The sequence below is a fragment of the Erythrolamprus reginae genome, chromosome 1 (genome assembly GCF_031021105.1).
Source record: "Erythrolamprus reginae isolate rEryReg1 chromosome 1, rEryReg1.hap1, whole genome shotgun sequence".
Taxonomy (NCBI): Eukaryota; Metazoa; Chordata; class Lepidosauria; order Squamata; family Dipsadidae; genus Erythrolamprus; species Erythrolamprus reginae.
Window position 1 is genome coordinate 6,345,191 of NC_091950.1, and position 20,718 is coordinate 6,365,908.

The window sequence follows — 20,718 nt, forward strand, 5'->3', positions numbered from 1 at the left end:
ATCTAAATCTTTGTGCTTTTCTCAATAAATAGCCACGTTTATAAATTGAGTGGAACCCTAATCAGGAACACAGTAAACAACATACGGATGATCAGGGATCATATCTAAGAAATTGATCTACTGAATAATTTATTTTATAATTTTAATGTGGAAAAAGTCTTGGTTGAAAACTCCAATAAAAACCAAATTCTGTTCTAGGGGTGTTTTTTTTTTTAAAGAAATCAGTTTTGGAATTAGCTGTGCTTATTCATAAGGGCCTTGAGTAAATCAACGATGTGACCCTACAGGAATTAGCAATGTTAAACAGACCTGCTCCAAGAAAGGACCAAATTGATCAGAGTAGAGGAGCAATTAGGGATGATTTCAGACACTGGAACAAAGTGAAAAAAGGAGGGACAATAGAGAAATCCTTGATTTGGACAGACTAATTTTTTTCTCTTTTCTCACAAAGCCATCCAAGTTTCATCAAGAAACTTCCTTTAAAAAATCAAAACCTAATGAGATATGGCACTTATTGCTCCAAAGCACAGCACAAAAAGCAAGGCAACAATAGACACCAGCTTTTCTGAATGGTGGCACTGTGGTTAGAATGCAGTATTGGAGACTAGCTATGCCCAGTGTCAGGAGTTCAATCCTGACTGAATGAAGGTTGACTCACGCTTCCATCCTTCTGAGGTTGGTAAAATGAGAACCCAGATTGTTGGAGGCAATAGGCTGACTCTGTAAATTGCTAAGAGAGGACTGTAAACATGGTGAAGCGGTATATACAAGTGCTATTGCTATTGCTGTTATTATAGCCTCATACCCATGAAGTACCAGCAGTTCCAGGCCTTGATGTTTGCAATCAGAGAGATCAACAAGGATCTTCTTCTCCTCCCAAACATCACATTTGGCTTCCAAATCTATGACAATCACCAGATTGAGACGAGGATTTATTTAACCAGTCTCTCCTTGCTCTCCACACGAGGCCAAATGATTCCAGGTTATACATGTGACAGGCAGGGACACCCTGCTTTCTGTCATTGGAGGTCTCAACTCCAAATCCTCAAGGCAGATGACCTCCATCTTCAGCATCTTCAAGGTCCCACAGGTAAGGTGAATACAGTATATAGAGAAACAACAGAAGCACAGATATAAGCCAAAGATGAAATGTTGTTTGGGGGAGGGGGCTGGAGGAGAAGATCAAATCAGGCATATCCATCCTGCAGTTGAATTCATTGTTAGGTATTGATGTGTCAAGATATAACCCCCAAGATATAAATAATGAGATATGTCCTAAATGATGAAGTTCTCGAGATAATTCCTTTCTCATAGATTCTTCATAAAAGTGTAGCCACCTATTCAGTGCAGTAGATTCTTGATGGTTTGTTACCTTGACAAACCATGCAAATTTTGTAACTGATCTTGGAGTCTTAGTGGACAACCAGCTAAATATAAACAAACCATGTGCGGCGACAGCCAAAAAAATCCAATGCAATCTTAAATTGCATTAACTCAAACTAAGTGAGATATGAATACCACTCTATAAAGTACTAGTAAGACCATACCTAGAGCACTGCATCAAGTTTTGTCACCACACTATATATACATAAAAGAAGTTGTGACTCTAAACAAAGTGCAAAGGAGAGCAACCATGAGGATTAGGGGACTAAAGGCTCAAGCGTATGATGAATGGTTACAGGAAATGGGCATGACAAGTCTCCCCTAGAGAAGAACCTGGGGAGATAAGATAGCAATCTGCCAATATTTGAGGGGCTGCCCAGAGAGGAGGGGGTCAAGCTATTTTCCAAAGCACCTGAAGGCCAGACAAGGGACCAACGCTCTTCATTCTCTACATCAATGACCTTTGCGATTACATCACAAGCAACTGTGTCCTCTTCGCCGACGATGTAAAACTCTTCAACACCACCGATAACACAACTACTCTCCAAAAAGACCTTGACGCTTTTTCTGAGTGGTTTAACACATGGCAACTCCAAATCTCAACTAGCAAATGCTCTGTCCTACACATTGGGAAGAAGAATCTGAACTCCAAATACGAACTGAATAATCAAATTATCACAGATAATCCCCACTCAGTTAAAGACCTTGGTATACTAATAACAAAAGATTTAAGTGCTAAAGCCCACTGCTACAATATAGCCAAGAAGGCTTCAAGAGTTGTAAACCTAATCCTACGTAGCTTCTGCTCTGGCAATCTCACACTACTTACCAGAGCTTACAAAACTTTTGCCAGACCCATCCTCGAATAAAGCTCATCTGTTTGGAACCCATATCGCATCTCAGACATTAACACCCTTGAAAATGTCCAAAGATACTTCACCAGAAGAGCCCTTCACTCCTCCACTCGAAATAGAATACCCTATGAGACTAGACTTTCAATCCTGGGCCTAGAAAGTTTAGAACTAAGACGCCTTAAACAAGATCTAAGTATTGCCCACAAGATCATATGCTGCAACGTCCTGCCTGTCGGTGACTACATCAGCTTCAACCACAACAACACAAGAGCACACAAAAGATTTAAACTTAATATTAACCGCTCCAAACTTGACTGCAAAAAATATGACTTCAGTAACCGAGTTGTCGAAGCATGGAACTCATTACCGGACTCCATAGTGTCATCCCCAAACCCCCAACACTTTACCCTTAGATTATCTACGGTTGACCTATCCAGATTCCTAAGAGGTCAGTAAGGGGCAAGTACAAGTGCACTAGAGTGCCTTCCGTCCCCTGTCCTATTGCTCTCCTATATCTCCTATACCTTTCTTGTATTCCTATATCTCTTCTTCTATTCTTTCATTGATATGTTCTATTACTTTATCTTCTTTTCTATTATTTCTTGGATATATTTTACTATGAGTATCTCCTCTATAACCTTCATCATGTATTTTATTATGTGTATATAGATATGTACCCACTAAAACCCTCATTGTGTATTGGACAAAATAAATAAATAAAATAAATAAACATGGATGGAAACCTCGAAATAAGGAGGAACTTTCTGACAGTGAGAACAATCAACCAATGGAACAGAAGTTGCTTTTGAAAGTTGTGGGAGCTTCATCACTGGAAGCTTTCAAGAAGAAATTGGACTGTTAGTGGTCAGAAATGGTGCACTTCCCGGTTAGACATGCCTGATGTCAGAGCGTTTGAAAAATAAAACTTTCGTTTCTTAGTAGGCATATCAATCTTAATTAATTAAGACAGCCATCCATCTGCTGCCATGTCACGATTGTAAAAGTCCGTTTGAACTTTATCGTGGAGGCGATGGATTTAAGAGCCCCAAAACATTTATTCAGAACAATATTTCTTTTATTATGAATGTAAAAATAAGCATTGTCTGAGTAGACAAAAGAACAAATACCTCACATCATGGAGTCTTAAGGCAGAGAAGGAGAACGGAGCAAGAAGGCGGAAATGACAAGGCAGGATGCTACATCAAAAATAGGAGAAGATTAATAAAGGCACACATATTAACTCTTTAATTACTAAATGTCTCTGGCTGGCAATATTCAGCGTGACAGGGTCTCCTGCTTGAGCAGGGGGTTGGACTAGATTAGATTAGAAGGTGCTTAAGTGCACTTTTGTGCCTACCGTCCCTGTCCTAATGTCTTTTTGTCTTTTCTATCTCTACTTTATACTTATATTATGTTAAACATACTACAATACTATATTTGTATGACAAACAAATAAAATAAATAAATAAATGACCTATAAGGACCTATAAGATTGTGATCTCGCTGTATAGAGCGCTGGTGAGACCACATTTGGAATACTGTGTTCAGTTCTGGAGACCTCACCTACAAAAAGATATTGATAAAATTGAATGGGTCCAAAGACAGGCTACAAAAATGGTGGAAGGTCTTAAGTATAAAATCTATCAGGAAAGACTTAATGAATACAATCTGTATAGTCTGGAGGACAGAAGGAAAAGGGGGGGACATGATCAAAACATTTAAATATGTTAAAGGGTTAAATAAGGTTCAGGAGGGAAGTGAACACAAGAACAAGGGGGCACAATCTGAGGTTAGTTGGAGGAAAGACTAGAAGTAACGTGAGAAAATATTATTTTACTGAAAGAGTAGTAGATGCTTGGAACAAACTTCCAGCAGACGTAGTTGGTAAATCCACAGTAACTGAATTTAAACATGCCTGGGACAAACATATATCCATCCTTAGATAAAATACAGGAAATAGTATAAGGGCAGACTAGATGGACCATGAGGTCTTTTTCTGCAGTCAATCTTCTATGTTTCTATGTACCTTCTAACTCTGTTAATCTGTATCTGGTGGATCTTCCTTAGAAGGGAAGAACTTAGTCTTGCCACTCAGAGCAAGTCAGGCTCACTGGTGGGACAATAAACCACACAATGGTGATCCCTAAAAGCACCATAAAACATTTACTTTGTGTTTGAAAGAAGAATCTCACTTTCTTTAGCTCGGTGTTGGCTTTGAGTTCCCTCAGGGAGAGAGCAAAGTTTATCCTTCCTTCTTCCGGATTAATGCCAAGGAATTTCCTCAGAATGTGGGTATAGTCCAGCTGCTCCTGTATTTCCAGTGGAACTGGGTTGGGCTCTTGGTCTCTAAAGATGACAGTGGAGAACGCTTTATCTCATCCCTGGTGCCAATGCTCAAGGAGAAGGAGATCTGCTTGGCCTTCACTAAAACGTTGAAATCGGACTATCTTTCAAATACAATGCTCAGATTCCTTTGGCATTTAACATATTCCTTTCAAGGTGAAGTGATTGTTCTCTTTGGAGACTACAGAGCGATTGCAAGTTTGCAGACTGCTCTGTATTCTTATGAGCAATGGAAAAAAACATCATATGGCAAAGTTTGGATATTAACGTCCCATTGTGAACTTAGTGGAATGGGATCTCTAGATACACTGGAATATATGAGGCCCTTCCATGGGGCTTTGCATTTTAAGGACCACACTGGGGATGTCCCAGAATTCAACCATTTCCTCCTGTCTTTAGATCCCTTGAATTCACAGAGTGACATCTTTCTTCTGCAATGGTGGGAAAGGGTCTTTGACTGCAAGTTCTACAAACGAGGCAAAGTTTCTAAAGTGGAAGGCAACACATGCATGGGAAAGGAGAATTTACACAATCTGCCAGCATTTATATTTGAGACGAGCATGACAGGTGACAGTTACAATGTCTACAATGCCATTCATGCTCTGGCACATGCATTACATGCAACGTATGAATCAGGAAGACGGCCAGCCATGATGTGGGACGGAACGGGGATCTCAAATGTCCAATCATGGAAGGTAATCTCTGGGACTTTTGATCCAGTCCATAGATCCTTAGAGCAGTGTTTCCCAACCAGTGTGCCGCGACACAGTCAGGTGTGCTGCGAAGAAGGAAGCTTAGTTTCTGGTCTCGCAACTTTTTGCTGAGAGTGCAAAGAGCAAAAAGTTGTGAGATTGGAAGCTGAGCTTCCTTCTTCGCGCCTTCCATGTTTTCCGGCAGCTGCAACGCCCCGCCCGGCTGGAGCTTCCCTGGCGGCGGCAGCAAGTGAGCTTTGGGGCCCGGGGGGAGGGCGGCGGCAGTAGGAGGGAGGCAGCAGCAGCGGCACCAGGCAGTAGCCGCCGGGCGGTGGCAGGGTGGTCGGCTGCAAGCCAGAACTGCAGGACAGAGGTGCAGACGGCGGCAGCTGGACATGTTGCTGTACGCCGTACATGCTGGCATTGCGTGGCTGGCACTTACCTGCTGGCTGGGCCAGGACGGAGGCTCCAGCCCCACGCCCATGCCCAGTGCAATGCCAGCATGTACGGCGTCTAGCAACGCGTCCAGCTGCTGCCATCGGTGCCTTCGTTCCGGAGCTCCGCCTCACAGCTGACCACCCTGCTGCCGCCCCACAGCTACTGCCCAATGCTGCTGCTGTGGCATGGTGTACGAGAAAGAGAGAGAGAAAGAAAGAGAGAGACAGCAAAAGAGGGAGAGCGAGAAAGAGAGAGGGAGAGAGGGGGGGAGAGAGAAAGAGAGAGAAAGCAAAAGAGAGAGAGAGAAAGAGAGAGAGAGATAGCAAGAGAGAGAAAGAGATAGCAAGAGAGGGAAAAAGAGAAAGAGAGGGAGAGAGGGAGAGCGAGAAAGAGAGAGGGAGAGAGAGGGGGAGAGAGAAAGAGAGAAAGCAAGTGAGAGAGAGAAAGAGAGAGATAGCAAGAGAGAGAAAGAGATAGCAAGAGAGGGAAAGAGAGAAAGAGAGGGAGAGAGGGGAGAGAGAAAGAGAGAGAAAGCAAGAGAGAGAAAGAGATAGCAAGAGAGGGAGAGAGAAAGTGGGAGAAAGAGAGAAAGTGAAAGAGAGAGAGAAAGAGAGAGAAAGAGAGGGAGAGAGAGGGAGAGAGGGGGAGAGAGAAAGAGAGAGAAAGCAAGAGAAAGAAAGAGATAGCAAGAGAGGGAGAGAGAAAGAGAGAGAAAGCAAGAGAGAGAAAGAGATAGCAAGAGAGGGAGAGAGAAAGACGGAGAGAGGGGGGAGAGAGAAAGACAGAAAGCAAAGAGAGAGAGTGAGAAAGAGATAGCAAGAGAGAGAAAGAGACAGCAAGAGAGGGAGGGAGAGAGAAAGAGAGAGAAAGCAAAAAAAGAGAGAGAAAGCAAAAAAAGAGAGAGAAAGAGAAAGAGATAGCAAGAGAGGGAGAGAGAGAAAGAGAGAGGGGGAGAGAGAAAGAGAGAGAAATCAAAAAAGAGGGAGAGAAAGAGAGAGATAGCAAGAGAGAAAAAGAGATAGCAAGAGAGGGAGACAGAGAAAGAGAGGGAGAGGGGAGAGAAAAAGAGAGAGAAAGCAAAAAAAGAGAGAGAAAGAGAAAGAGATAGCAAGAGAGGGAAAGAGAGAGGGGGAGACAGAAAGAGAGAGAAAACAAAAGAGAGAGAGAGAAAGTGATAGCAAGAGAGGGAGAGAGAGAAAGAGAGAGAGGAGGGGAGAGAGAAAGAGAGAAAGCAAAAGAGAGATAGAATGAGAGAGATAGAGAGAAAGAGATAGCAAGAGAGGGAGAGAGAAAGAGAGAGGTAGAGGGGGGAGAGAAAAAGAGAGAGAAAGCAAAAGAGAGAGAGAAAATGAGCGATAGCAAGAGAGAGAAAGATAGCAAGAGAGGGAGAGAGAGAAAAAGAGGGAGAGGGGAGAGAGAAAGAGAGAGAAAGCAAAAGACAGAGAGAGAAAGAGAGAGGGAGAGTGTGAGGGGAGAGAGAAAGAGAGAAAGCAAAAGAGAGAGAGAATGAGAGAGCTAGAGAGAAAGAGATAGCAAGAGAGAGAAAGATAGCAAGAGAGGGAGAGAGAGAAAGAGAGGGAGAGGGGAGAGAGAAAGAGAGAGAAAGCAAAAGACAGAGAGAGAAAGAGAGAGGGAGAGTGTGAGGGGAGAGAGAAAGAGAGAAAGACAGCAAGAGAGAGAGAGAGAAAGCAATAGAGAGAAAAAGAGGTGGGAAGGAGGGTGAGGGAAAGACATTGAGGGAGGAAAGGAGGGAGAGAGAAAGAGAGCAAAAAAGAGAGGAAGGGAGAAACAGAGGGATGGAGAAAGAGAGGGAAAGAAAGAGGAAGGAAGGAAGAGAGAGAAAGAGGGAGAGAGAGAAATAGAGCGAAAGGGAGGAAGAGATATATTTTTTTATCCAAACATTTTTAGCACCCCCCCCCCGCTCAATGTTCCCCAGGATTTTGTAAATGTGAATAATGTGCCACCGCTCAAAAAAGGTTGGGAAACACTGCCTTAGAGGAGTTTATTTATATCCCCAATTATATTAGGGGGTTAGTTTATATTAGTTATTTTATTAAGCAGGACTAAGGTTGACGTGATGGTAGCCTTTCAGTATTTGAGGGGCTGCCAGAATTGAGAGGGGGGTCAACTTATTTTTCAAAGCACCAGAAGGCAGGACAAGAAACAATGAATGGAAACTAATCAAGGAGAGAAGCAACCTGGAATTGAAAAGAAACTTTCTGACAGTGAGGAAAATTAACTAGTGGAATAGCTTGCCTTCAGATGCTGCGGGTATTTAATCACTGGAGGTTTTTAAGAATAGAATGGAAAACTACCTGTCTGAAATGGTATAGGGCCGTGATGATGAACCTATCAGAGGGCACATGAGATGTTACCCTGTGTCAGCTCCAGTCTGCATGTGCGTGCTGGAGAATCCTACCGCCAGCCCGGCTACCTTCTTGAGCAGCACCGGCAGGGCTGTTGACACGCAGCTGGAAGGCAGGTATGTGAGCAACAAACCCATCTGAACCCTTAAGTCCAACTTCACTAGGAGGGACTCGCAACCTGAAATATCTGGAGCAATGAGTCTATGCAGGCAAAGGCTCTCCCTGGCTATAATAGCCACTCTTCCCCCCCCCCTTCCCTGAGGTCGAGGCTGATGCCATATTTGAAACCTGGCTAGGCAAATTTCAGAGAGAGGAATTCCTCCCTCTGGGCCCAGCCAGGTTTCAGTCACACATGCCAGGTTGGCCTCCTCATCCAGGATCAAATCCCAGATGAGGAGAGCTTTATTTACCGTCGACCTGGCATTGAGTAGCAGCAGCCTGAGCCCAGGGCCAGAGTTACACTCATCGCCAGCACCCTGGGTTGAGCTCACAGAGCCGGAACGAGGGATCGTTATTAAGCAGAGATCTCTCGTTCCCCTGGAACGGCTAGTTCTGTGGCTCCCACCATATCTGCCTCTCCCCAGCAACACTGGAATATTAATACAATTGAGAGAGACCCAAAATAATCCATAAGAAGAGTCCTTCCCTCCTCAGCTCACAACAAAATATCTTATTCCACCAGATTTGAAATATTGGGATTAGACAATTTACAACTACATTTCCTCTGATCTGATCTACATGATCATAAAATCATATACCAAAATGTCCTTCCTGTTAATGACTACTTCGCCTTCAACCGTAACAATACATGAGCATGTAATAGATTCAAGCTAAATGTAAACTGTTCTAAACCCAACTGCAGAAAATATGACTTCAGCAATGGAACCAAGCCTGGAATGCACTACCTGACTGTGGTTTCTTCCCCAAACTCCAAAAATTTTAATCTGAGATTATCTACAGTTGTTCTCTCCCCATTTCTAAGAAATCTGTAAGCAGAATACATAAGAACACCACTATGCCTACCGTCCCTCTCCTGTTCTTCCATTGCCCTCTTTTATCATTACTTTTTATTTATTTTATGATTATACAAACTATTACTATCCCTTACAGGTTTAACAATAAAAAATGCATACATACATACATACATACATACATACATGCATACATACATACACACACATATACATGCATACATACATACATATTGTTGGCTTCAGTCCAGCTCCTGTGGCTGCTGATTTTGACACAGAGGAGTGGGAGCCGTCTGTTACAGAAGACCAGTCTGGCTGGAGGGCGAATCAGACAGTGAACTAGAAGCAGAGACAGTGAGACAAATGGAGCAGGAAGGGACTGGAGAGACAGAGAGGGGAAGGGAGTCAGTCAGATCTCCAGCCAGAGGTTCACCTGAATCAGAAGGGGAAGAGTTAATGAACAACCCTATTCTGAATGCTCGGGTGCAGAGAATGCTGGGAAGACAAGAGCAGCTGCACAAATGCAGAAACAAATTATAGGTCACAGGTGATAAGACTTAATGATGCTGCTGCAACCTTGAAAAAGGGGAGGGTTGCAGTGATTTATGTGGGAGTCATTCAGCGTTGAAGAAAGTTTGATGAATGGTGGTTTGGTGTCTGCTGTGGATTTCTGGACATTTTGCCATTCAATTTGTGAGTTATTTCTGACAGATGTAAGCCTGAAAGGCTCCTGCACTGACTGGAGAAATTAACTCTGACCTATGGACTACTTAAACTAGCCTTGCTCTGAAACTCCGTGGTTTGCAGGTTTTTTGAATATAAAGAACACTCCTTGTTTGATTTTTACAAATCTCTGCGTGAGCATTAGATTAATTACTTTGTCCCTGGGTGGCTTGAGGCCAGGCAGAACACAATGGACAAACTGGAAGTTTGGAAACGCGCACTTCTGGTTAGTCCGTTTGGTGATTTTTTTTTCATCTCCAGGCATTAATGGGTCCCTACTGGTGCGGTCCAGTGTGCTGCATCAGTAGGAACTCACTGATGCAATTTTTGGTGATTCTCCCCCCCCCCCCCAGTTTCTCTGTGTCTGAAGAAGCCCTCCTGTATACCCTCATCTTAATGTTGACCTTTATTCTTCATCCAAAGCACAGCTGTCGAGCTCCTTTTCAGGAGACGGTGGGGGAAAAAATCACCAAATATCATCAGTGGGTTCCTATCGGTGCAGTTCTCTGGACCAAACTGGTAGGAACCCACCACTGCCTCTGGAGTTTAAGAAAGGCCTGTGTGCATGCATGGGGGGGGGGGCAGCTTGGGGGATGCACATGTGTGAGGGGAGGAAAAGAGGGTGGGCACATGAACTCATACTTTCATGCCCACACACCCTCTTTTGTCATGTGAGCCAAAAAAAGTTAGCCATCATTGGCATAGCATCTCCTGCTTGAGAAGGAGGTTGAATTAGATGACCTCCAAGGTCCAGATCTATTCTGATTTTCCAGCTCTGTTCTGATTTTCTAGATTAAACAGCAATTATTAAAACAATAATATGTAAATTACGTATATTTTTTAAAGAGGTAGATGACTGATGCCCCAATAAAATAATGAGCCTTGGGCCAAGCTTTGAAAGAAATACACTTATTTATTAGGAGCCTCATGTCAACATGTTCTAAGTGAAGCCAATTCTGACCTCCATTAAATCACACCCTGACTCTGACCCTGTTTCCCCTTCCCCTCAAGGTATATCATCAGTCACATTCCCCAACAAAGCAATTTCGCAGGTTGTAGACTCTCACCCTCTGGCCACTGTAGGTAGGTGTGGAGATGCCTTGACATAGAGATGGATGGAATGTGCTTTTGTTTTGAGTGTAGTGTGATTTCCTCACTGCAGCTGTGAGACTTGGTCCTCCATCCCCCTGCCTAAAGCAATTTGAATACAGGTCAGGATTTTAACATTTATACCTTTTTTAAAAGTAAGTAAATTTTATAAAAAAATAAGTAAATTTTATAAAAAAATAAGTAAATTTTATAAATAAATAAATACATTTTATAAATAAATAAATACATTTTATAAATAAATAAATATTTTATTTTCTATTATATTTTCTCATACCCGTAATATAACAAAAGTCAGACGTATACAAATGATAATTTTAAATAATGAATTATCTGAACGGTCTGACATTTGTAGAAGCATGCACTATATATTCAGTACATAAGGCTTTCCATCTTTGTATTCAACTGACCACTTAATATATTGAATTTAAAGTCGCCCTGAATCCTATGGGATTCGAAGGCATATAATTAAATTAAAAAATTAAATTAAATTAAAAAATTAAATTAAATTAGAAAATTAAATTAAATTAAAAAATTAAATTAAATTAAATTAAAAAATTAAATTAAAAAATTAAATTAAAAAAATAAATTAAAAAATTAAATTAAATTAAATTAAGTTAAATTACATTAAGTTACATTACGTTACGTTAAACTAAACTAAACTAAACTAAACTAAACTAAACTAAACTAAATAATTAAATTAAATTAAATTAAATTAAATTAAATCTGTTAAGTGTACAATGGTCCAGATCGCCAGTTGTAGTTGATTGGTTGAGAGTGCCGGCTCCTGCATGAGGCAATCTATTTTATGATTGGTTGCTGGGTGAGGCAATCTATTTTATGATTGGTTGCTGCCTTCCTTTTTCTTCGGTGTGCTCTGTATGCGTTCATCTTATTTTACATCAATGATTGAAGGTCTCTTTTTCTTTCAGATCCTTTCCTATTTGAGGAACATCCAGTTCAACAACAGTGCCAGAGATGAAATCTCCTTCTCTGAAAATGGACTGGGATCTGCTTCTTATGATCTTCTCAACTGGATTTTCTTCCCTAATCAATCTTTTGTCCCCATGAAAGTTGGACAAATAGATCACAAAACTTTTCCAGATCAGGACTTCATGATTCACTCTGATGCAATTGTGTGGGCTACAAAGGTAAGTTGAAGGTTAATGTTGCAATTTTGTTAATAATAATAATAATAATAATAATAATAATAATAATAATAATAATAATAATTTATTGGATTTGTATGCCGCCTCTCTCTGCAGACTCGGGGCAGCTAACAACAATAATAAACACAACATGTACAATCAAATAATAAAAACAACTAAAAACCCCTATTATAAAACCAAACATACACACAAACATACCATGCATAACTTGCAATGGCCTAGGGGGAAGAGCTATCTCAACTCCCCCATGCCTGGCGGTATAAATTAGTCTTGAGTAGTTTACGAAAGACAGGAAGGGTGGGGGCAATTCTAATCTCCGGGGGGAGTTGGTTCCAGAGGACCGGGGCCGCCACAGAGAAGGCTCTTCCCCTGGGGCCCGCCAAACGACATTGTTTAGTCAACGGGACCCGGAGAAGGCCAATTCTGTGGGACCTTATCGGTCGCTGGGATTCGTGAGGTAGCAGGCGGTTCCGGAGGTAATCTAGTCCATTGCCATGTAGGGCTTTATAGGTCATAACCAACACTTTGAATTGTGACCGGAAACTGATTGGCAGCCAATGCAAGCCACGGAGTGTTGAAGAAACGTGGGCGAATCTTGGAAGCCCCACACTGGCTCTCGCAGGTGCGTTCTGCACGATCTGAAATTTCCGAACACTTTTCAGAGGTAGCCCCATGTAGAGAGCATTGCAGTAATCAAACCTCGAGGTGATGAGGGCATGAGTGACTGTGAGCAGTGACTCCCTCCTCGCCAGAGCCGAAAGATGATGTTCCAATGTCAGCTGTGGATCGAGGAGGACACCCAAGTTGCGAACCCTCTCTGAGGGGGTCAGTAGTTCCCCCCCCCCCCCGGGTAATGGACGAACAGATGGAATTGTCCTTGGGAGGCAAGACCCACAGCCACTCTGTCTTGTCTGGGTTGAGTTTGAGTTTGTTGACACCCACCCAGGCGCCAACAGCCTCCAGGCACAGGCACATCACTTCCACTGCTTCATTGACTGGACATGGGGTGGAGATGTATAACTGGGTATCATCGGCGTATTGATGATACCTCACCCCGTGCCCTTGGATGATCTCACCCAGTGGTTTCATGTAGATATTGAATAGCAGGGGGGAGAGGACTGACCCCTGAGGCACCCCACAAGGGAGGGACCTAGGGGTCGACCTCTGACTGCCCACTAACACCAACTGCGACTGACCGGAGAGGTAGGAGGAGAACCACTGAAGAACAGTGCCTCCCACTCCCAACCCCTCCAGCCGGCGCAGAAGGATACCATGGTCGATGGTATCAATAGCCACTGAGAGGTCAAGAAGCACCAGGACAGAGGACAAGCCCCTGTCCCGGGCCCACCAGAGATCATCCATCAACGCGACCAAAGCAGTTTCCGTGCTGTAGCCGGGCCTGAATCCAGACTGCTGAGGACCTAGATAATCGGCTTCTTCCAAGGACCGCTGGAGTTGGAGCGCCACCACCTTCTCAACAACCTTCCCCATAAAGGGAAGGTTGAAGACTGGACAGTAGTTATTAAACACGGCTGGGTCCAAGGAAGGTTTCTTGAGGAGGGGGCGCACAAGTGCCTCCTTATAAAGGGCCGAAAGGATCCCCTTCCCAAGGAGGCAGTGACAATCTCCTGGACCCAGCTCCATGTCACCTCTCGACTGGCCGAAACCAACCAAGAGGGACACGGATCCAGCAAACAGGTGGCGGAACTCACAGCTCCAATGGCCTTGTCCACTTCATCAGGTGTCACCAAGTCAAACTCCCCCCAGACTGATGGACAAAGATGTTCAGCCCCAGTCACCTCGACTGACTCATTGTCAGCCGATACTGCTATGCAATTGGAGTTGAGATCAGCCCGGATCCGAGCGACTTTATCAGTGAAAAACGAGTTAAATTCCTCGGCATTACCCTGTAAGGGCTCCCCAACTCCCCCATGATTTAGAAGGGAGCGGGTCACCCTAAACAGGGCGGCCGGGCGGGATTCCGCTGATGCAATCAAGGCGGCATGATACGCACATCTTGCCACCTTGAGCGCCACTTTGTAGGTCTTAATAAAAGCTTTTACAAGTGTTCAGTCGGATTCAGACTTACTCTTCCTCCATCGCTTCTCTATACGTCTCTTCTGGTGTTTCAACTCCTGGAGCTCCTTGTTGAACCATGGAGCTCTACGGGGTCTAGTGCCACAGAGAGGCCGCAAAGGCGCAATTCGGTCAAGAGCCTCCGCTTCAGCCTTGTTCTAGGCCTCAGCATGAGACTCCACCGAGCTGTGGATGAGTGAATCTGGTAAAGCCCCAAGCACCCTCAGAAAGCCCTCAGGGTCCATCAGGCGTCTGGGGCAGAACTTCTTAATTGGTTCCGCCTCCCTGTGGGGGAGGATTGGAGCCAGGATATCAAGCCACAGTAGAAAATGGTCTGACCATGACAAAGGCAATGCTTCTAAGCCCCTTAGTCTCAGACCATTATTCAATTGCCCCGAGAGGAATATCATATCGGGTGTGTGTCCACCCTCATGAGTAGAATCCTGAACTACTTGAGTCAGGTCCATGGCTGTCATGGTGGCCATGAACTCCTGTGCCAATCCAGAGGAACCGCCGAGTGACGGTAGATTGAAGTCCCCCAGGACAATAAGTCCGGGGAACTCCACCGCCAACCCGGGCACCTCCTGGAGCAGCACAGGCAGAGCTTTTGAGACGCAGCTGGGAGGCAGGTACGTGAGTAACAAGCCCACCTGAACCCCTGAATCCAACTTCACAAGGATGTTGCAAAGTTGTTGCATCGAGAATCACATTCACCCAAACCTGGAAGAAAGGGGGAAAAAACTCCAACTCAACAATTATAAAAAAAAAGGTGCTAGAATACACAGAGATGAGTAAATTAACAATGGAATTGAGAGAGAGAGTAAACAATGTATTATAAATACATTGGCTTGGTATGATTGGCTTGAAAGGGAAAGTAAAATTAATGTGTAAAGTAATATAAAATGATGTATCAAAATAAATCTAAATGCAAATAGATATAAAGTAATACACAACAAGTATAAAACTGTAAATAGAAATAAGAATGTTTAAGTTAAGAATAATATCCTTAGATATGGAAAATGTAGAATGAAGAAAATACATTTGATAGCAACAAACTGTATTAGTGAAATTATGTTGTGTCTTTTTAGTGTGGAAAAAATTCAATAAAAAGTATTTTAAAAAAGAAAGTCAATGTTGTCATTCTGTCAGGGTTCCAAGTAACAAACCCAGAACAATCAAAACTCCGCAGCCCAGGGTTTCCTCAAAGTATGAATTTATTAGGAATGTCATATTTGTAATACTGCTAAACAAAATAAGGGACAATGGATTTGCAGCTGGCTGAAGCGTAGACATCAGAGAGTTATTGTTAATGGCGAGTATTCTGAGCAGAGACAGGTTACAAGCGGTGTGCCACAAGGGTCTGTTCTGGGTCCTATGCTTTTTAATATGTTTGTGAGTGACATAGGGGAAGGTTTGGTAGGGAAGATTTGCCTATTTGCCGATGACTCTAAAGTGTGCAATAGGGTTGATATTCCTGGAGGCATCTGTAATATGGTAAATGATTTAGCTTTACTAGATAAATGGTCAAAGCAATGGAAACTGCAGTTTAATGTTTCCAAATGTAAAATAATTCACTTGGGGAAAAGGAATCCTCAATCTGAGTAATGTATTGGCAGTTCTGTGTTAGCAAAAACTTCAGAAGGGAAGGATTTAGGGGTAGTGATTTCTGACAGTCTCAAAATGGGTAAACAGTGCAGTCAGGCGGTAGGGAAAGCAAGTAGGATGCTTGACTGCATATCTAGAGGTATAACAAGCAGGAAGAGAGAGATTATGATCCCGATATATAGAGTGCTGGTGAGACCACATTTGGAATACTGTGTTCAGTTCTGGAGATCTCACCTACAAAAAGATATTGACAAAATTGAACCGGTCCAAAGATGGGCTACAAGAATGGTGGAAGGTCTTAAGCATAAAACGTATCAGGAAAGACTTAATGAACTCAATCTGTATAGTCTGGAGGACAGAAGGAAAAGGCGGGACATGATAGAAACATTTAAATATGTTAAAGGGTTAAATAAGGTCCAGGAGGGAAGTGTTTTTAATGGGAAAGTGAACACAAGAACAAGGGGACATAATCTGAAGTTTGTTGGGGGAAAGATCAAAAGTAACGTGAGAAAATATTATTTTACTGAAAGAGTAGCAGATCCTTGGAACAAAATTCCAGCAGACGTGGTTGGTAAATCCATAGTAACTGAATTTAAACATGCCTGGGATAAACATATATCCATCCTAAGATAAAATACAGAAAATAGTATAAGGGCAGACTAGATGGATCATGAGGTCTTTTTCTGCCATCGGTCTTCTATGTTTGTATGTTCTATGTTTCTATGTGGATATCAAAGATACGAAAAGTTAACATGGAAGACTATAAACTACAAGCCTTTGCAGATGACCTAGTATTTTTTGTAGAGGACCCACACAAAACAGGCCCAATCTTATTATTTATTTATTTGACTTCTATGCCGCCCAATCCCGAAGGACTCAATCTTGATTAATGAATTAGAAAAAAATATGGCTCAGTGGCAGGCCTTAAAATAAATAAAGAAAAAACTAAATTATTAAGAAAAAAACATAACATCCCAACAAGAAGAGAAATTGGAGAGAGAACTGGATGTATAAATAGTTTTAAAAAAAATCAAATACTTAAGTATCAACCTAACAAATAAATGCTCAAAATAAAAGAGAATAATTATCAAAAGCTGATTCCACAAATAGAATCTAGATAGATTTACAAGATTATTAGAAGTAGGGGTGGTCTTGGACTCCCCAACTGGAAACACTATCAAACAGTGGCAACTTTGGTATGGGTAAGAGATTGGGTAAATCTAAACAATACTCAACTCCTGACACTAGGTCACAATTTATTAACTGGCTGGCACTCTTTCCTATGGAATAAAGAAAAAAAATCCTAAATATTAGGGAGACATTAATTATAACTTGGTTGGAGAAAAAAAATCCACTATATTAAAATTCCAAATTGGTTTTCAACAATGGAAGCAATGATTTATCCAAATACAATTGATATAAAGAAAAAGGTATAAGGAGATTTTAGATGGGAGTGGAAATCTTAAAAGTAGAGAAGAGCTGCGTGAACAAAACGGAATTATTGATTGGTGGCCATATGCAGTGGTGAGATGCTGCCAGAACGCCTAATTGCATGCAGCTCCATGGTTCTGGAATGCAAGTGCGGGATTGAGCTCAATTATGCTTCCTGCACTTGTGCTGGTAGCAAAATCGCGCACAGGGATGAGTGCATTTGGGTGAGTGTTTTTGCTTCCCAAGGAAGCAAAAAACATCACCGAATCACGGACGCAAAACATCCCCTTGACATGAAAAATAGCCAGAAAACATGGCAGGCATTTGTTGAAAAATATAAGAGTTTGTATGTGTTAGAAGAAATATCTATCTGGTTGAGTTCCAAGTGGGGAGAAATACACTGGAAACAGGGAGGCTGCTTGGAAAGATGGTTTACTGCAAAATAGGAGCAGATGAGTTTAAAGTCCTGGGTAGCTGACCACATGGAGTGGAGAGTGAGTGCTATTTACACCCTCTCTTGGGCTTTGAACTTGAGCTTCCTGTTCCTGTGTCAAGGGCATGTATTTTTGTCTGTCTGATTCCCATGTGGAGTCATGCTTGTCTGAATCAGGTTTGTTTGAACCTTGGGCTGATGTAATAAGACGGCTTGATTATGCCATGTGATGAGCTCTGCCGATAGATAATTTCATTCTTCTAGGAGAGGTGTCATGCTAACTTTCTACACGTTACACATTTGAGGTCTGATTTGTGGCAGGACCACAAAGAGAAAAAAATATTTTGCTGCCAATTCAGGATGCAGTTAGAACAAGCAACAGTGAGTGCGATGGATCATTCGCATGCAGTTGGATCCTCATGGTTCTTTGTTTAAAAAAAGTTATAGCTCAATCACACAAAGGTTTGAGGTTTTCTAAAATTCCAGTTCCAAATTCCAGCATCTAAGTGGTGTGTTGGGAATGCCACTGGCCTGAATCTCTCAAGAGCTTTTCCTGCTCCTGATAGACCCTGTTGAATAATTGCTTTTGGAGGCATTCTAAATGTGGAGATAAGAATATGTAAAAGAATAAATGAAGCATGTCCATTACTTAAGCCATCTCAAACATTACTCTTTCCTCTTTTAGAAGGTGCCCTTTGCCAGGTGTGGCATGAGGAGATGCCATCCAGGAGAGAGGAGAAGAGTTCCAGAGGGCAAGCCAGTTTGTTGCTACCAATGTGCCCTTTGCCCAGAAGGAACCATTTCTAACCAGACAGGTAGCACATACTTACAATCATAGTTCCCTCTAAGCTGAGCAGTGAGCAATGGCTCACTTAAAAATCATCATCAACTCAGAGTTTTTTAAACCTGCTCAGAAGCCGAGAGGGAAAGAGTGAGAGGGAAAGAGTGCCACCCAGTCCCAAAGGGACTGCCGCTCAGACACTATACTTTTCCGCTCACCCCCCCCAAAAAATTAGAGGGAACACTGCTTACAATGTACAACTTCCAGCATCTAGCAAGCCATCCAGTACATTAAAATGTTAATTTCTGTAATTTTAATAGGATTGACATGCTTAAAACATTCATAGTTCTCAGAAGATCCTCTCAGTTCATGGATCTAAAGTTTTTCAGGAGGCAACTGGATTTTCTTGGTTTTTTACTTTGAATATATTTCACTTCTCATCCAAAAATCTTCTTCAGGTCTGATTGGATCATGCGGAATGGAAGGATTTATATACCTTGCAAACTGCTGGTAATTTTGCTAACTTTTAGATTTGCTTCCTTCCTGGAGGAGAAACAAAACATCTGCAAAGGAAAAAAAACACGAGAAAGTCCAGTTGCCTCTTGAAAAAGCACTTTTGGGACAATTGTGACTCAGATGATTGAGAATCTTTACAAACTTTTAGCCATGGATCTGAAGTGTTCTGCCCAAAAGGGCAACTTTTTCCTTTTCTCACTAACTTAAAGCAGGTGTCAAGGTTCCAAGTGATAAGAATATCAACATGAGCTGTTTCGAGAAGGGCAGCAGAGAAATCTAATAAATAAATAAATAATAAGTAAATAAATATAACATAATACAGACGGATAACAAAAAAAGAGAGTAGATGACAGTCTATTCAGTATTTACATTAGTTGTTCCCTCCCCCTATTAATTTTCCAATATCTTCTTGAGTTTTAATTTATTTATAATTTGTCCTTCATACTTTTAGCCTTTAATCTTGGTTCTCCTCTTTATCTAATTATATATTGTTCCAGGTTTCAAAATAAGGGTTTCCTGCTTGAGAAGTAGGTTGGACTTGAAGACCTTCATGGTCTCTTCCAACTGTGGTATTCCGTTATTCCTTGTCTTGGGCCATTTTGAATTTCTCATTATTTGTTGAATCGTCATTAAAAATATTTGCTTGTTTTGATCTTAGAGAAAGATTTTTTATTTTAGATGCAGTCCACTGTGACCTGTGTCCAGAAGACCAATATCCCAACAAGGGCAAGGACCAATGCATTGTCAAGAAGCTCCACTTCCTTTCCTATCAAGATACCCTGGGATACACTTTAGCTTCTTTAGCTGTTTCTCTCTCTGTGATCAGTCTGGCAACTCTAATTATTTTCCATAAACATCACAACACACCGATTGTTAAGGCCAACAACCGAGATCTTACCTATATCCTCCTGATCTCCCTCCTGCTCTGCTTCCTTTGTTCCTTCCTCTTCATTAGTCGACCCGGGAAGTTCACTTGTCTTTTACGACAAACAGCTTTTTCCATTCTGTTTTCCCTTGCAGTTTCTTCAGTATTAGCAAAAACTGTGATAGTGGTTCTAGCCTTCATGGCCACCAAGCCAGGAAACAGGACAAGGAAATTCTTAGGAAAACCACTGACCAACTCCATTGTCTTTGGATGTCCCCTGGTGCAGGCAGTACTATGTGCCACATGGGTAACAACCTCTCCACCATTTCCCAACTTGGATTTCCACTCATTGTTTGGTGAGATCATCTTAGAATGTAAGGAAGGTTCAGCTTTGATGTTTTATGCTGTCCTTGCCTACCTGGGTTTCCTGGCCTTGGTCAGTTTCACAGTAGCCTTTCTGGCTAGGAAATTGCCAGACAGTTTCAATGAAGCCAAGTTCATTACTTTTAGCATGCTGATTTTTTGCAGTGTTTGGATCACCTTTCTTCCCACTTACTTAAGCACCAAAGGGAAGTCCATGGTGGCTGTGGAAATCTTCTCCATTTTGGCCTCTGGGGCTGGTCTCTTGGTTTGCATCTTTTTCCCAAAATGTTATATTATCCTACTGAGACCCAATCTGAATTGTAAAGAGAATATAATGAGGCAAAAGAACCTGTGATTGAGGAATTGGAAACTTTGATTTTAGGACATTTTTGCTTTTGATCCAAAAGGAGACAAGGACTTATCAATTTGGAAATAATGTGATGTGATCACCAAGTATTTATTAATCAGTAACAATTGTCCAATTGTTATCCTTCATTAAGGCTAATTGTCCCAGAAAGTATCCTAGGGTCAACTTGGAAATATTTTATTCTATTTTAAAATTAAATAAACGTGGATAATATTCCAACATGAAGTTTCACACT

At 42.0% G+C, this 20,718-nt stretch overlaps 1 protein-coding gene across 1 annotated transcript; it reads left to right on the forward strand.

Annotated features, from left to right (window-relative positions):
* Nucleotides 1–1,054: 1,054 nt before the first annotated feature.
* LOC139156510 (vomeronasal type-2 receptor 26-like) lies at nt 1,055–20,471 on the forward strand. Its single transcript, XM_070732635.1, has 6 exons — nt 1,055–1,090; nt 4,439–5,275; nt 10,194–10,289; nt 11,810–12,028; nt 18,277–18,406; nt 19,567–20,471. Exons 1-6 carry the CDS (start codon nt 1,055–1,057, stop codon nt 20,469–20,471), a joined length of 2,223 nt encoding a protein of 740 aa, XP_070588736.1.
* The last annotated feature ends 247 nt before the right edge of the window (nt 20,472–20,718 follow it).

Bases quoted from the DNA above. Each gene is read 5' to 3' on its own strand.
- LOC139156510 (XM_070732635.1), top strand. From the start codon at position 1,055: ATGACCTCCATCTTCAGCATCTTCAAGGTCCCACAG. The intron at 10,290-11,809 runs GTAGGAACCCAC...TTTTTCTTTCAG, and splicing joins CAGTTCTCTGGACCAAACTG to ATCCTTTCCTATTTGAGGAA. The intron at 12,029-18,276 runs GTAAGTTGAAGG...TTCCTCTTTTAG, and splicing joins CAATTGTGTGGGCTACAAAG to AAGGTGCCCTTTGCCAGGTG.